The 17924-nt window shown below is 41.8% G+C and overlaps 2 protein-coding genes across 2 annotated transcripts in view; one reads left to right on the top strand and one right to left on the bottom strand.

Moving 5' to 3' along the window:
- syne2a (spectrin repeat containing, nuclear envelope 2a) overlaps positions 1–16875 on the bottom strand; it is a 103949-nt gene extending 87074 nt beyond the window's left edge. Inside the window, exons 1-3 of the mRNA XM_077219692.1 lie at positions 16719–16875; positions 4538–4661; positions 1347–1408 (exon numbers count right to left, since the gene is read on the bottom strand). Of these exons, the coding sequence (XP_077075807.1) occupies positions 1347–1408; positions 4538–4625 (150 nt within the window). The 5' untranslated portion in view covers positions 4626–4661; positions 16719–16875. The remainder of the gene's footprint in view (positions 1–1346; positions 1409–4537; positions 4662–16718) is intronic.
- nmu (neuromedin U) overlaps positions 1–17924 on the top strand; it is a 367892-nt gene that overhangs the window by 146170 nt on the left and 203798 nt on the right. The window lies entirely within an intron of this gene.

The raw sequence follows: 17924 nt of genomic DNA, 5'->3' as shown, positions 1-17924 counted from the left end.
CACAACGTCCACTAAACACTTGGGCTGGACAGCCTCGAGAGAGGGGGAACCGACCCATCCCCGGGAAACCCTGCGTACTTTGGACAGGGGTTCTTGGGCAAGAAGAGAGCCCATAGGGCTCGTGGCCCGTGAACGTGGACTCGATGCCCCCATCGGCCGAACATCAGGCAGGCTGCTTGCGTTTCGAGTCGGTGGGGGTAGAATTAGATGGTCTTCCAGCCCCAGCCGCAGCTCCCGCCGATTTTCCCCAGTGCTTAGCAGGCGTTGGGTTATTCTGCCGTGGGGCGGGGGGTTTGTTGCAGGGCCTTTCTTTGCCCTGATGGAACTGTCGCCCCATGGCAGGTGGGTTAGGTAAACGCGCAGGGGGCGCCTGGCGTGGTGTCTCCTTCCTAGGAAGCCATAACTTGAAGGCCTCGTCCTCCTTCTTCTTGTCGTCATACCGCGGTTGCATCAACGCAACAGCAGGGCCGAAGAGGGCCTAGCCGGGCTCCACCGATGCACCCACGATGCGCCTCTTCTCACTGTCAGGAAGGCCCGACAGGTTAAGCCAGAGCGCGCGCTCTCCCACCACAGAGAGCGCCATAGAGCGCCTGCAGGCTTGGGCGGCTTGCCGAGCGTTACGGAGGACGAGGTCGTTCACCGTCAGGATCTCCCTCCATAAGGGCAGAGAAGGTGTTCCCTTTTCTAACTGTTGCCCTAACTCGTCCAAAATCTCCGCCCTATAAGCGGAGGCTGGCGGAGGCTGCCAAAACAAAAGTCACGTCTGGCGGAGGCTGATCAGGCGATATATCCTCCTGAAGACACAAAAGGGAGCAGTGTAATTCCAGCCGAACTGTGTACATAAAGAGATCGCGAGAAGCGAATGTCGACTGGGGAATAGCAGCGCTTGCAGGCGTTATATGCTCTAGGTAAGGGGGCGGGACCTTACCATAGCGCATTGGCTGCGCGCTTCTGTCTGTCTAGCCAGACTTGGTGCAATTGGATGCTTCTGCAGAGGTCAGGTACGGATGCCCTTCCCATAGGTGGATCTCGAACACGAGATGATGAAAGAGAACTCCACAGGTTATCACTTGCAGGAGGTTTAGGGCACCAGTGTTTAAAAAGCGGCCAAGTGGCAATGGATGGGCTACATGGCTCATGTTACAGCCTGTTGAAGTGCACCGCTGCTGGGCGGAGAGCTATAAATAAATCAAACTCCTTGCCATATGCAAAGCTCAAAGGCAGACGGTGCAGAAAAGACCTTCCTTATCGACCAGTGAGTCAGCGATTCAGCCACGGCCTCGGTTTAACCTGATAAAATAAGACTCCACAGTCAGAGTCGTTAACGTCAGTTATCTTTGGTTTACCTTGGAGAGCTGTGCATTGATCCAGTTTGTGAATGTCCTCTTCTGAATCTGCTCTTGTTCCACTGTTAAAAAAAATTATAATATCAGAAATGATTTATTCATGGACCAAACTCACAAGTTGAAAAATAGTGTGTGCGTGTGTGTAGGAATCCGTATGAGTACATAACTAGAAAACATCCATGCAAAAATATGTACAAATCTTGCCAGAGAACAGCTTTGGGGCTTTCTGGTTTATAGCACATCAAAAATACAGCATGTCTTAATACATAACTATTTATAAGCAGAGAACATTGCATGACCACTGGAAACCTGGCTCGACTAACCGATCTCTGAGCCACCAATAGCCTCCACCTCAAACAAGGGTTTGAGAGACACCATATTCCATCGTTTCTATATGAAATTTTCCTTCATTAAGTGTTTCACTGAAGACGCTCAGTTGGCGCAACCACCCACTCATTAAAGTTGTATTTAATTAAAACTTCTTCCCATGCTATTAAAGGTAGCCCATTCCCTCAATATGATATATATCAGACACGGGTAATTTTATATATGCTATTTGTGCAGAAGTAGTATGTCTTAAATGCTCACAGCAGTGTATCGGTGTATGCATTGGCAGTAGCAAGTTCCTGTACTTGCTCTACAACAACAGCAATAATAATCAACAGCAGTGTAGCAGATCTATTCCGCCAAGACCAAATACATTAACATTGTCATATCCATAACCATTACCTTTAAAAATCTTCAGAGAGTTGTCATGACATATGTAGATGTAAGTGTATGTATATGTATAATATTTTTATAAGTGCTTTTAGTGTTACTGAATGTGCTCTTCAATGTACTACTAGCGTTATAAATTAGAGAGGGTCATATAAAAAAAATATATATATATATATGCATCTAATCTCAGAACTCCATTGTATTCATAAAATCTGTTAGTTAGAACTAATTCAAACTGCTAATGTGCTGATAGTAATCTGAGCTATTATCTTTATTCAAATGACATAAGTATCATAATTGCATTAAAGAGAGAAACGTGATGTCACTCAAACATGATTTCAGACAAACTGTCGTCATAGCAAACATTAGGCTGCCTGGAAACCATGCACCAGTGAGCAGAGACTGAGCCCAGCAAACACTGCAATAGTACTTCTGTCAATAAAAAAACCGACACACACACAGCTGTTAAAGTGAAATGAAAGTAGGCACAACAACATAAGGTTCAAAGGTCTTCAAGGGGATTTTGCTTTATAAAACAGCTCCAGTTGAACTGAGGAAATGTGGTAAATGAATAATAATGATTCAGAAAAAATAATAATACATTAAAGCAGAAAATAAACAACGTATTGTTCTCACAATTGATGCCTGAGGTGTTAAATATGAAAAGCTGCAAGTTTTACTGTTTGGCCAACCAATGGCAGACACGGAGAGTGTTCGGGAAAACAATCATTATTTTTGCAATGGGTTTCATGGAGCAGAAATTACATACTTTAACTGTAAAGTTAGTGTGTACTCACTATAATGTTTACTCAAGATGGTAATCAAAGGTTCTAGAAAAAGGAAAACGAGTTACTTAAGGCCAATTCATATCACACCGACAGACACATTCGTCTGTATTTGTCGGATCAGTGCGTTAACCCTGTCGGTGTTTGCTGGCATTTGTCTGGGTTTGTTTTCACCCAACTGAAAATGTTCAATTGACGTTTGTCGGGTCTTCGAATATCTGAGCAGCGTGATGCAAACTCTTGATGTACTCTAAACATCCTTTACAGGCATCAAAATACCCCAAACCTCATGAAAATCACATTCAAACCATATGCTATCATAATCATGTGTTTATTAGCTTCATGTTTCATGTGTGGAAACATTTCTCTGGGAAGTGAAAACAGACAGACAGCGCAGAAAGCCCCTAATGCTCAGATCAGATCACATAAATCAGCAGATAATTAATAGAAATTATGATTCTGTCTAATAAATATTAAGCTTGTGTAAATTTATAAATATTAAGCTTGTGTAAATATCAATATTTCACCAAGTAAGCACACTTTTGGACTGTTCAGTGCAGCTATGTGAACACAAATAAACCGCAGCACAAGTGACTGAATATGAATGTGGGTTGTTATTCTATTCAAAATATCATAAGTTACCAATTGATTATTTTGCACTCCTGACATAAATTAAGAAATTATTGTCACTGATTATTTTATCATTAACAGTGGACAAATATTGACGCTGGAGTATTTAATCTTTCTAATGAAACCTTTTGTCCAGATCAACTGCAGTTTCGCTGTATAAATTAAAGTAGGCACCCTGTCTTTCCCGTCACAGCAAACACAGCTTCACCACAACCTCTTTCATCTAGTTTGCCATCTTTTCAGGCAAAAAATTACACGTAAAGACATTCTGACTCAATATTTGTCTATTTTTCATGAAATCCTAAATCCAACGGCCTACTTGATTCTCTGTGTTTGTTAGCGGTTCTCTGTGCGGTGTGAAAATGATAAACTTCTAGCACACCCTTTCAGAACATGTTTTTGTATGAAAACTTAGTGAGTCAACAGTTTACAATGTCTCCCGACACCTGCAATCCGCCCTAAACCTCAGAAAAAGGAGACAAATGGGAAGGAGACCATAGAACAAATAACAAAGCAAACAGTCTCTCTCAGGTGGTGATAAGTGCATTTATGATGGGATAGATATTTTACCCAAAAGACATCGGAGAATCATTTCAGTAAATGACTCCTCAATTTCAAATTATTTCCTTATAACTGATGTCAATGCTTATTCTCTTGATTTAATATATATATATATATCTTATATATGAAAATCAGCCCCACATCTTATCAAAGTTTGGTGTATATATGCAGTAAGCCGTACAGCCACAGTAGCCCAATTATTTCACTCTCTCTCTGTCTGTGTAACAGTGCGTGTGGGTCGTTGTGAGTCACCTCTTCATTTCAGTGTGTTTTCGTTCAACATGTTGATATATTTTTACACATTAAAAACACTTGCTGTGTAAGGGTCTTTACGATTAATTTCCTGGCAAACAGCCAATGTGTGACTTTTTGTCAATGTTTGTTTGTTTGTTTGTTCAGATGGCACATCTAACCAGACAGATTAAGAAACCCCATTTCTACAGAAAAAAAAAACACAAACAAAACAAACACCAAAAGTGTATAAGAGTTAAGACTGACCTTGTAAGAGCAAGTGTACATCATCAATGTCCAGCAGGACACCCCTCTCATCCTCAGCAGGAGCACAGGTTTCTCCTCCTGATGCCATGACTGTTGTCTTGACACTCTCACACACTCATTCCCACTGAAATGGTGGAGGGGGGGAAAGAAAATGATGATGTACATTCATATACAGTATTCTGCCATTTTTATCATACACACACCGCAATGGAATTAAAGGCACAGAAAGTATGTTTCGCCGCTAGAGGTCGCTTATTCAAACCAATAACAAAGGTGTAGCTTGATGACACTGTGAATGAGTGCTGAATCATGGGAGTTGTCCTCTACATCTCCATAGATGATGGAAAGCAATCAGACGGGACTCAGGAAGAAATCATGTTCAGAGATGAGCTAATGTATTAAAGTTTCATTAACGTAACTGTCGTATAGTTACGCAGGGCAGGGCCGAGAGCCGTGCGAGAGGATCGAGGCCGGTGGAGGAGCGAATTTTAATGAGAGACACCAGCGCAACACACTTGTCTCGAGTCCCATGCAGGAACTCCGGAAGGATATAAGAAGGAATGATGACAGTGAAGGGCAAGAGAGAACCAGACCTGGGACATCTTACGTTGCTGTTTTAAATATGCCGCAGTCAGTCGTTGTCGCTCCTTTTTAATGTTTATTTTACGATTAAAGTTACGCTGTTCCTGCCTCCTCCCCTGAACTTGAACTTTGTTACAGTTACGTTTGATCACTTAAATTCACATTATTTATTTAACTCTAATGAAATAGCCGCAAGTTCTGAATTATGAATCGTACAGGTCAAAAATTTAGTTGCAAAACTTTGACAAATTAAAATTGTGGGGTAACGCAGTGCTGCTTGGTCAAAAAACTGCACTATTTTGTTGTAGATCATTAAATCGTTCCGCTGCCATAGAAGCCCATCCTTCGTGGGCAAACAATGCCAACAAAGTCATTGACTGATAACAGGGATGCAAACACATGTATGGTCAAAAAAGAGAGAGGTTATCGAAGCCCTCGCCCCACGGCAAATATCCATAATTGTGATGAATTTAATCCTTTGTAAGTAATCATTTTGCCGTGTAAGATTACAGTTAACACCTTTAAATATTACATAAATGTATTATGTATTTTTATTAAATTTAATGAGTGTATAAATCAGCAGCAAAAAGTAATTCTTGAAAAAATCTGCACAGTAATTTTATAAAAAACTAAACATGTTAATAAAAACAAATTACTATTAGTACTCTTATAAAATTCAATCATGAATCATACATTTCACAATTTTATATTTATATATGAATGTCAAGAATTCAGAAGTGTATACATTTATATAGGCTACACTACACTACACAGAAATAATATACAATTATATTATACTTATTTTAAATGTATTGTGCAGGATAGGTATAAAAAATATAGGGGCTTTTAATAATCTTTCAGTGCGCAAAACCATGAACGCTTCAAAACAGAGCGCACAAAGCGCGCGGGTACAGAATGATGTGCTCAAAGCAACATGGAGTCACAGTGTGCAGCGGCAGACAGAAATGTCGAGCGCACAAATCCTAGTGTATATCTGTCCAACAGTTTATTGATCATTTGTTTCTTCACAGTTTTAAATTCCAGTTGTCGTGCGTTTGATGCCGATTCATAGTCCTTGTGCTAACAGGCACGGTAGCGAGTCGTTTATAAACAGCAACAAACATAATATACAAATACACAAAATAAAGTAATTTTATGCAAATCCACATCTTTTATCTAGATCAAGCACTATAATGTGATTATATCATATGGGAGAGAGTTTTACCGTGCATCCTGCTGTAACCGGACGAGGCGCGCACACTGTTTGAATACTGAATGGAGAAGGATTGACAGCCGCAGAGGAGGGAAAACGAGTTTCCGTAAACTTTAATTTAATGATGTAAATAGACTTCTGTCCCTCACATTAAGCTATGGAATGGTTTCAGATGACTTTTTGAAATTATAATAAGACCCTCTCAGTCTCAGACCCAAATCATCCAAACTGACGTGAAAAAAGCGTGAGGCGCCGAAAAGCGCGCTGTTTGCATCCCTGTGATAATAAGGCAGCAACAGTTCTGTTTCATTCTTACTGACCGCCAGAGGCAGTGTAAACATTATGGATTATCGCAGCGCCAGCTAGATAGGTCGAGAGAATATACCAACAAAGTCACGTGGCGTGACGTATGCTGAGCCCTGGAGGGTAAAGCTACAGTAGCTCAGCACTCTACCTCTTTCGCTTTCTCGCCTAGTTGAGATAGGTTTTATTGGTTGAGTGACGCGCTGTCAAGTGCAGCTTACATGAGCAGCGAGATTCGTCCTCACAAGCTGTGACAGCGCGTGTCTACGCCATTTCAAGGATTTGGATTTTCAAGGATTTGGATTTAAATTAACGGCACTTGGTGAGTTTTGTTTTTTCATATTGCTTCGTCGGTAACACTCTGTGCCTCTCGGTGCAATCCGGTGGCTTGTGTTTGCCGCGCTATGAGTTAACGGTCTCCCGTTGACATAAGTTATCTACTTAGAGTGTTTTTCCTCGTATCCATGTAACATTTTTTGTCGCTCGGTTCAATCCGCCGACAACTTTAGACACTTTTTATCTTTTTGCGTAAAATTTTTGTTGGTATTACCTGTCGGTTCACCCGAGGTAATCGTTTTATTTTACTTTTATTATTTTTTCATCCCGCTTAACTTAACCTTACGGTACTATCCGAGGGTGTTATTAGCGAATAACTATGGCTCACAGCTCGATAGCCACTGGTTTTCCACTGACTTGTAAGCTGTGCCCTAATAATCTTCTCCCTGACGACGGTCATGACATCTGCCCGTCGTGTTTGGGTGTTCAACATCTGCGAGAGGCTCTCACGGACCCGTGCATGCACTGCAGTCTTTTGCCTATGTCGGAACGACGGCTCCGTCTTGCCGAGTTAGACCCTAATTCTACAGTGAAACTAGGGCAGTTAGATGTAGCCCCTTCGCGCACTTGGAAGCGCAGGGCGTCGGCGGCAGCTGGTGCTCCCCTCCCAGCTAAGAAGGCCAAATCGCGAGATGATGAACATTCACATGTTGAGAAAGGTTCACTTTCTATGACGGTGTCGGTGCTTTCTTCAGAGATGGCAGAGCTGAAACGCCTGCTTCACTCACTTCAGCCGGTCACATCTGCTACACCTGTGAGGATGACACGGGAGGATGAGAATGTTCAAAACCAGGGAGCTGGGGAAGAGTCTCTTGATTCCCCTTGTTTTTCTCATCGTTCAGAGTTTGATGTGCTTTCTACAAGTGCTTCAGATTCCTTTTTTCACGATCATGGGGATCCTATGGATGTTGCTGCACAACCATCACCTCAGGCTGTTTTCACTGGTTACCCAGCAGCAGAGGGCTCTAGTGGGGGGTCAGTTCAGTCGTCTGGACAAGCCCAGTCCTCCTCCGATGACACTTTGGCTGTGCTTCGAATGGCAGCTGCTCGTCTAGGACTTGATGAGTCACCTGTCCAATCTGCACAAACTAATGTGTTTTTCAGACAGACCACAGCTGCAACTTCTTTTGCCATGCCACCATGTAAGGATTTTGTGGCTGAATTCTCAAATGCTCTCACTGGTTCTGGTCCACCTAAGCGGCGCTCAAAGATTGCTCGAACGCTAGCATCTATGGCTGAAGCAGATTCTATCGGGGTAGGTCGTGCTCCGGAAATAGAGCAGCCTGTGGCAGCTTTGGTGGTCTCTCCTGATGAGGCTCTACGAGGGAATGTGCGATGCCCCAGTGCGCAATGCGGTCGTACGGATTCCTTGCTAAAAAAGTCATACGAGTCTGTTGCCTACATTACTCGAGCAGAAAACACGATCTGCCAGTTACTTCTTGCTGCCACCAGTACGCTGGAACCTGCAAATGCAGATCCCTCTATTTCACAATTTCTGCAAACTGCTCTGTTGGCAACAGGCCATGTGACCCGCGAGCTGGGTAGTCTTACAGCCACGCTTCTGGCAGCCCGCCGCCAAGTGTGGCTTGCCCAAGCACGACTGCCGGAGGACTGCAAGAAAACCTTTAGAGATCTTCATTTTGTTCCCGGGCATATCTTTGGTCCAAACGTTCCGGAACTGTTGGAAAAGCGGGTAAAGCTGTCTGAAGCCACTTGTCAGCTGACACAGGTGCAGCGCAACCCTACCTTTAGGATGCCAGCGGTTCAGACCCGACATCACTATGCCGCATCGGAGCAGCGTTTCCGCCAGCGCGCTACACCTCAGTCACAGCCCCCTCAAAGACCTCCTGTTCCTGAAGATGCAAGAGTTTTTCGCCCACCTCATCGACAGTTTCCGGGAGGGCCCCGTCAGCGTCCCCCAGCGACCACTAAAAATCGCACACGTAAAGCCTGAGACAGTCAGGCCGGCGGTCGATCGTTTTTCTGTAGAGCAACTGGAGTACTGGAGATCCAACACAGCAGACCCCTGGGTGTTGGCGACTCTGAGCAGGGGATATACTCTACAGTTTCGGCGCCGGCCTCCCAGATTTTCAAGAATTGTTCCTACGATTGTCAGAGACGCGGTTCGCGCAGTGGCTCTCTCTCTGGAAATCTGTTCACTGTTAGAGAAGGGAGCCATAGAAAAAGTTCATCCCCTCGTTCAGAGAGACGGGTTCTATTCAACTTATTTTCTTGTTCCAAAGAAGGACGGCGGTTTCCGCCCAATTCTCGATTTGAGGCTTCTGAATTTGTTCCTGAAGGTCCTTCCCTTTCGAATGTTGCGCACAGCCGATGTTCTCCGGTCTGTGACAGCAGACGATTGGTTTGTAAGTGTCGACCTGAAAGATGCATACTTTCACGTCCCAATTGCTGTACATCACAGAAAGTTTCTACGTTTCAGTTTCCTGAATCAAGCATACCAGTTCAAAGTGCTACCCTTTGGCCTTTCCCTTGCTCCTCGCATCTTCACAAGGTGTGTGAGCGCAGCTCTGTCTCCTATTTGGATGAGAGGTATGCGTATTCTTCCTTATTTGGACGACTGGCTTCTCTGTGCCCCCACAGAGCAGCAGGCCGTACAAGACTCCAGACTGCTCTTGAGACATGTGCAGAAGCTGGGGTTTTCTGTGAACAAGAAAAAGAGCCGTTTGAGTCCATCACAGACCACTACGTTCATAGGAATGACCCTGAATTCCTGCCTAATGTCTGCCTCCCTGTCTCAGGAACGTGTGACAAACATTCTACAACTTTTGGCTCGCTTTCGTCCGGGTGTGTCTTTGCAGTACGAGGTGGTCCTACGACTGATAGGGATGTTAACAGCGGCTACAGTTGTGATCCCCCTGGGTTTACTCCATCTCAGACCACTCCAGTTATGGAACAACAGTTTGCGGCTAGATCCCACCAGACATCGTCATCAACTGGTTATAATTTCTCACCGTTGCATATGTGCGTTGAGGCGGTGGAGACAGTTAGAGTTTCTGAAGGCAGGAGTGCCCCGGGTGTTGTTCCCTCTCGTCGGGAGTTGGTCACGACAGACGCTTCCCTCACAGGATGGGGGGCAACGTGGAATCGGAGGGGTATTTCCGGGCGCTGGACTCCGATCCAGGCCGCGGAACATATCAACCTGCTAGAGCTCAGGGCAGTGTTCTTGGCTCTAAAGTACTTCATGCCGGTTCTGGCAGGCCGCCATGTTCTTGTTCGTCAGACAATACCTCAACAGTGTTCCATCTGAACCACCAGGGCGGCACGAGATCCCGCAGGTCTCTATGGTTGACTCACGAGATCCTGACATGGTGTCAGCCACGACTCGCTTCACTGAGGGCAGCTCATATTCCAGGAGTGTGCAACCAGACAGCAGATGCTCTTTCCAGGGATCAAGTACATCCAGGAGAATGGAGGCTTCGTCCAGATGTAGTGCAGGAGATCTGGCTACGATTTGGAAGAGCAGAGGTGGATCTTTTTGCTTCAGAGATGACCACCCACTGTCGCTTATGGTTCGCAAGGACAGAAGTGTCGAGCCCCCTGGGCCAGGATACGCTGTCTCACGAATGGCCGAACTGCCTGCTTTATGCGTTTCCACCTACCCCTCTGTTATGGGAGACGTTGCACAGGATCTCCCTGTGCAAGCACAGAGTGTTACTCGTGGCACCACGATGGCCAGCCAGACCGTGGTTTCCTTTGTTGCTAAGACTTCTGACAGGCAATCCATGGAAGCTTCCCCCCAGGAAGGACCTCCTCTCCCAGTTGGAGGCCAGTGTCTGGCACCCGGACCCGGCTCGTCTGCAGCTTTGGGTCTGGCCATTGGGTTAAATCCTTCCCTGGAGCATTGTGACCCTGCTGTTATTCACACCATCTCTAATGCTAGGGCTTCTTCCACACGACAGATTTATGCTTCCCGTTGGAAGCTTTTTTCTGCATGGTGTGAGGAACGGGGGCTCGATCCTGCAACATGCGACATTCCGAGTGTCTTAAGTTTTCTTCAACGTTTACTGGAGGAAGGAAAAGCAGCTTCCACGTTGCAAGTATACGTGGCTGCAATTTCTGCATATCATGTTCCAGTTGGTGGCTCTTCTCTTGGCTCTCACCGTCTTGTCTGCAGTTTTCTGAAGGGCGCACGCCGTCTGAACCCTGCTCGGAATCCTCATTTTCCTGTGTGGGATTTGTCACTCGTACTTGCATTCCTGTGCTCACCCCAGTTTGAGCCCTTTCAAAATGTTGACATTAAATGGTTGTCCTTGAAGACTTCTTTTTTGTTAGCAACTGCTACTGCGAAACGAGTCAGTGAGTTGCACGCGTTGTCTGTTAGTGAACTGTGCTTGCGTTGGTTACCGGATGGCTCCGGGGTGGTTCTACGACCCAATCCTTCTTTTCTTCCGAAGGTCCTTCTTCCTCAGTTCATAAATCAGCATATTGAACTGGCCTCCTTTCAGAGTTCTTCAGGGTCCGATTCAAGTGCCCAACTCTTGTGTCCTGTTCGGGCCTTGAAGTGTTATATGAACTCTACTGTTCAATTTAGACGGTCAGACCAGTTATTTGTCTGCCATGGTGGTGTGAAGAAAGGTGCTCCAGTGTCGAAACAGAGGTTGTCGAACTGGATAGTGGAGACCATTACGCTGGCTTACAAGGCGGCAGGGAGACCACTGCCCTGGAGACTAACTTGCCATTCCACTAGAGCCATTTCATCTTCATGGGCTGTTTTTAGAGGAGTTTCCCTGGTGGATATCTGCACTGCTGCTACCTGGGCTTCTCCATGCACGTTTGCCCGGTTTTATAAGGTCAACGTTGCTGCTCATCATGCCGTCAGTTCTGCGGTTCTTCTGAAGCAGCCTTAATTTCATCAGGTGGGTGGCATTCCTCATGACTATGTTGGTATGTGTCATCCATAATGTTTACACTGCCTCTGGCGGTCAGTAAGAATGAAACAGAACGCTAGTTACGCATGTAACTGTGGTTCTGTGAATTCTGGATGACCGCCAGAGTTCTCTGTCACTCGGAATGCGCGAGAAAGGCGTACCGAGGTAGAGTGCTGAGCTACTGTAGCTTTACCCTCCAGGGCTCAGCATACGTCACGCCACGTGACTTTGTTGGTATATTCTCTCGACCTATCTAGCTGGCGCTGCGATAATCCATAATGTTTACACTGCCTCTGGCGGTCATCCAGAATTCACAGAACCACAGTTACATGCGTAACTAGCGTTAGGCAGGTCATTTTTTTCAGGGTTGGAGCTAAACTCTGCAGCACTCCAGGCAGCTCTCCAGGACAGACATCGCCAACCCCTTATAGGTGGTAGAGTTAGGGTTAGTAGAATAACATTAGACAATGCAAAGTTACTTATAGTGAGTATAGAATATCTGTCGGGAAGCATCAAAATAGTGTTAGCAGATATTAAGCTGACAATCTACTAATACTCTAATGAGAGTTAGTTAAAATGTAGTTGCAAAGTTACTTAGTTTTAATAAAATGTCTAAAGTGGACCATCGGAATAAAGCTAAATCCGTTTTGATAAGTGTCAAATGACTTCAGGTCTTCAGCATTAGTCAGCAAAGACAGCAGTAGTTTCATATGACACAGAGGTTGACCCGTCTAATAATGTATACATTAAAAATGCCAAAACCAAACATCTGAGGCGGTGTCTCAAATATTACATGGCAGTGATACAACATAAAGAGCTTCGTCAACAGACTCTTAATTAGACAAATAATTCTGATGGTACTGTGAATTAGGTTGAGGGAGAAGGGGCGTATGAACAGATAAACAACATCAGCATAAAGTACCAACATGAAGAAGGAAATCAAAAAGGGAAGTGTCCTGGGGAAATTAGGCTAATCATATTTCAAACCCACACATAATACTGGCAACCATTAAAGTCTAAAAAATGAATACAGAACAGTTAGTTACTAAGTGAATTAAGACGGAAGTATGGTTCAAGGGAAGTACATAAACAAACACAGACACACGGGCAGCCGGAGGGCTTATGACTTAATCTAATCATTATCATTGCTGAAATGCTACATTGACAAGTGTATATATGCAGGACGGGTTATACGCTTAAACATTCATACAAATTGTATTAGCTTTTAATTGTTATTTTAATTGTATCTTTCCATACTGTTTTTATGACTGATAATCATAATCGTCATCATTTAATAATAATACTTATTATTTTTTAATTATTAATAGCATTATTATTATTCGATATAATATAATACATTAAATTACTATTATTATTCACTATAATATATTATACTATATGATATAATATAATATAATATATTATAATATATGATATAATATAATATAATAAGTTAGGGGGAAAAATATAATATAATAAGTTAGGGGGAAAAATGCACACACCACTGACATTACCTCTATTGATTCCTGTTAAACTCACACTTTTATATTTATAGAGAATCACCAGGTAGATCGAATATTAAATAACCAATAACCGATTTTAAAAAATGGTCCAAACCAATCATCAATTATAGAAACCAATTATAGAGGAAAAAATGTAAATACTGTTTAAAAAGCTTGATAATGGGACACACAAAAAAAGCTGTTCTTGCATGTTAACACAGTAACAAAAGCCAGCGCATCTTTCATATGAACCTTGAATGGGTTACTTTTAAGGATAACAGGTAGTGGCACAGTGAAGGACAGACCTGAACACTCATGACCTGGTTAATAAATGTGAAAATTAGTTCTTAGAAGGTACTGTCTGAATCACTCCTGATTCTTCCAGAATACAGTCACTCTTTCAGCACGCACACGCACACACACACACACACACACACCTGTTGTTTCTGGATGAGATTCAGAGTCACCATCTAAAACAACCAAAGAGGTGTGGAAACAGCAGCCTCACTCACTGCTGCCAATACTGACATCAAAAGGGCAAATACAGCCTTGGGAATATGCAGACATTGTTACCGGTAACCCATGTACTTTTTTCCATATACGTGCACAGAACTGGTAGAGGAGAAAAAGAAAGGGCAAGATAGATGGACAGACCTTTGAGGAATCTGATGCTATTAATAGGATAGATTGATGGCCCGTAAAAAGCATTCTGTGTCAGCCAATACTTGCACTGTGTTAGTACATGTGCAAATGTGAATCACCTTCATTTACCTTAATTCCCATTTGACATTAGACCTAATTGTATACTTTCTATAATCCAAACCGCATGCCTGGTAACTGACACTTAGATTAAACTAAACGCAGGTGAATTTGTGGAGCTGCATTAAACACTTAATTACACCCCCAAATCAATGTATATGTATGTGTCAAAATCTGCTTAAGAGGGACATAATGGAACAGCAGTTTTAAAAAGTGATTTTTCACTATTATTTACAACAGGGTCTGCATTTTCATGAGTTTAATAAAATATTTTTGTTATAAGAGACAATAAAAACAACTTTGTGCATCAAAAAAAGCACTCCTTGCCTGGTAAAAAGTCAACGAATTTGCGACAGCTGAATGTAACATGCCAAACATGCCAGACTCTGTGTAAGAGGTCATTTATTTAAGCCACGAAATAAAATTCATTCTGTAAAATAAGTATAATGAACTACGCAAAAAACATTTAGGACGTCTCCAGCATGTTTTACCCAAAAATCAAACATAGTTATGCTGTCCGTCAAAATACTAAATAATTATTACCTTACGACACATCTGTTTTCAAAACCACATGGTTTGAAGATTACAATTTACAACATCAATGTCACAAAACACGGTAGTATTTACAACAAGCAGAGGTCCAGCTTTAATTTACTTATTACTTGAATGCCCGCAGTACCAGATGTTTTGACTTTGTCATTGCTTTCTTAGAAGAGGGCTTCAACATGCTGTCTGTCAGAGATGATAACGTACCTAATCCAGAACGAAATACGCATTTGAGTATAAATTTGTTCTTCACTGACTGAAAAATGGAATCAGAATGATCAAGAAACAGAGTGAAATACACACTGCATGCTAAAGAGAATAAACGCCAATCCAAATGAAACACTTCATTAGTGAACTGAACATCGTTCAACGTGTGTTGGTTTCTGACAGGAACAGAAAGTTTTACGCTATATATGAATGGACATTTTTTATGCACAAACTACGCACTCTGATTCTGACATACCCAATTTAAATATTTTCAATAATATTCTATTCTTGACTGATCTTTTGTCATAATTTTGGTCCCTGTACTCATATGCTGATGTAAGCTTTGGAAAAGATTAAGGCAATTATCAAAGTTTGATCAAATGTTTAATTTCCCAATAAAAGATGATCAATTTGTTACATTTAATTACTGGTGTGGGAGTCCATTATTATATTTTTGTATTTTTGGAGCTTTGGTGTGGCGACTTTTTTCTTTTTTTGTGTTATAATAATTTTTCTTTATCGAGCAATCAGTATAAATCCGCATAACTTGAAGGAAGTCCAGCAAAAAACAGTATACGACTGACTTTAGTCTTTTAATATAATTAGTATTATATGTTCTAACATTATATATTCTAATTAATTCAACATAATATTTTTGAATGTAAATTAAAATACAAAACAACAAAACAAAATAATAAACCACTCATAATCGTCCTAAAATAGCCTTCATTCTCTTTATGGAAAATTGTTTTACTTTAGATATTTGGGTCAAATATGACCCAGAAATGTTCTTGACAGGCTTTGTGAGAATCACCAATTAAAAGTCCTTATGTTCAGTCAAACAAATGGCATCTACATGCTAATTACATTTTAATTAATTTAATGAACTACAGAGCTGAGCTAAACATGAGTGACTGGCAATACACAGCTGCATTGGGGTCTCGTAAATGCAACTCATAATGTGCAGTGTCATAGGATGACATACACGTCCTCATTCTTATACTATTCGACTTTGAGTGAAACTGTATCAGATGACACTGCCTGTGGTGGTGTTATTATTATTGCAAGGACAGTTTCCAATGTGACACTCTTTCAAAGATGGCTTCAGTTTCACACACAACAAACATTTCTGGGTAATAATGCAAAAGCAGAAATCCTGCTTGTGCATCCTCTTAGAACACATGACATAACAATGACAGCGCCCCAAAACATCCAGCTAATTAGTGGAACAGCAAGACCAGACAAAGCTTCATACTGAAAAGATCTGTTAGGTGCGGTGTAATACAGGCATGGGTGGGGATAGCATTGATAATCACAGTTAGAAAGAATCATATTACTTAGACACAAGGACAGTGCTGTTAAACTCATGCCCCAACAAAAATAATAAGACAGGATATCATACGACATGGGGTGGGTGACCACTGACCACTCCTGGTGTATGTGTTTGGTATACAGTAAATGTGAAAAAAAAGAAAATGAGCACAGACACTAACAGTTTAACATTGGAAAGGACCATTAGTCCATTAATGTGAAACTAATGACAACCTGTATGCTCTATTATACAGTTTAATTGTATAATACAGATCAATAACATTTTGGCAACTTGCACTGTCAGGCAAAATACAAGTCGCCTCTCACACTACGTCTGCATACTCAAAACTATTGCATAGAATTAAATAATAATTCTTTAAAAAACAAACTATTCAAACCATGAGATGTGAAAACCTCAATGACCTGATATTGTGGTTCATTTGAAAGCCTTTTAGTAGCCTTCCTGGCAGTAAAGGTAGAGTAGCACATATGGCAGTTCAACTTTCATTTAATAGAATGTTTTGAGAACTTACAGTGAATGGACGCTGTTTGCTGTCTCAAGTTGTTGACGATTCCTCTAAATTATTATTTAAAATAGCACATCTGCAAGAATTGGAAATCGAAATGAAAACAAATGCTGAGCGCGGCGTCGCGGCAATGGTTTGTTTGAAGTGTTTTAACTCCGCCTTTCAATCCTCTCGGACTTGAAGTAGAACACACCTTTCTGAGCCATACGTAGTTCGAATCATTTTAAAGAATCGGCTCGTTTCAATGAACGGGTTCAAAAAGAGGAATCGTTTGAATATTCACTTGTGAGCGCGCGGCGTGGCATTAAGTAACTGATGTTCTTTAAATGTTAGATGCTGTGTAGCAATGTAGCCTATTTGTTTATGCGTGTTATTGTTTGTGATTTCAGCGCTTCTAGTTTTAACTCTCGAAGTTAAAGTGTTTGCGAAATGGTTCATAAAAATGAACCGATATTTGAACCATTCAACAACTGTAATCTGACTATGCATTATATTCCGACTAAAACACTATTATAAAGTGATATACAATGTGTGTGGAAACGCAGCCCCCACACACGTTCAATCGCGTTTCCACTGTCGGACCTGAATCACTGAAATGAATCAAGTTTTTTTCTTAAATGAAACAAGTTTTTTTTTGTCACGTTTTGTTGTTTAGCCTACTTGAATATTTAAAACCCAAGCATCGATGTTGTATCACAGGTTTACAATAAAAAGTGATATATTGATCATAATTAATTAATTTGTGTCAAAATTGCACATTAGTCATACAGAATTAAAGTTGTTTACCGTCAGGTCTATTTCACAAAAGAAAGAGGACACACTTACTTATACAGTCGAGAATGCTTCTGTTTATTTGGTAGTTACAGGACATATTTATATCACACAGGGTTCTTGGTTAAGGACAAGGACCTGGTCAATGACCTTTCAAGGACTTTCCAGGTCCAAAGCTACCCTTAAATTCAAGGACTTGATGTGGGGATACATTTCAAGTGAGAGGAGGGTTCCCTAGTGTTACCTTGTAAGTCTTGTAAATCTGAAGAAATAAAATTTGCATTTATTTTTAGCCATTTGACAGAGATCTGATATTCTATTTGTCGTTTTTATGTTTTGGATCAAACTGAAGAAAATTCGATAGCCTACATCCTATAAAAAAAAGGATAATAATCAGATAAAATATTAAAAAAAATAAAATGTGTCAAGGTCTTGGAACTG

The sequence above is a fragment of the Siphateles boraxobius genome, unplaced genomic scaffold, assembly GCF_051911475.1.
Source record: "Siphateles boraxobius isolate OS27281-9 unplaced genomic scaffold, OSU_SipBor_1 8, whole genome shotgun sequence".
Classification (NCBI taxonomy): Eukaryota; Metazoa; Chordata; class Actinopteri; order Cypriniformes; family Leuciscidae; genus Siphateles; species Siphateles boraxobius.
Note: the sequence above shows the minus strand (reverse complement) of the source record. Positions and strands in the feature narration are given on the sequence as shown.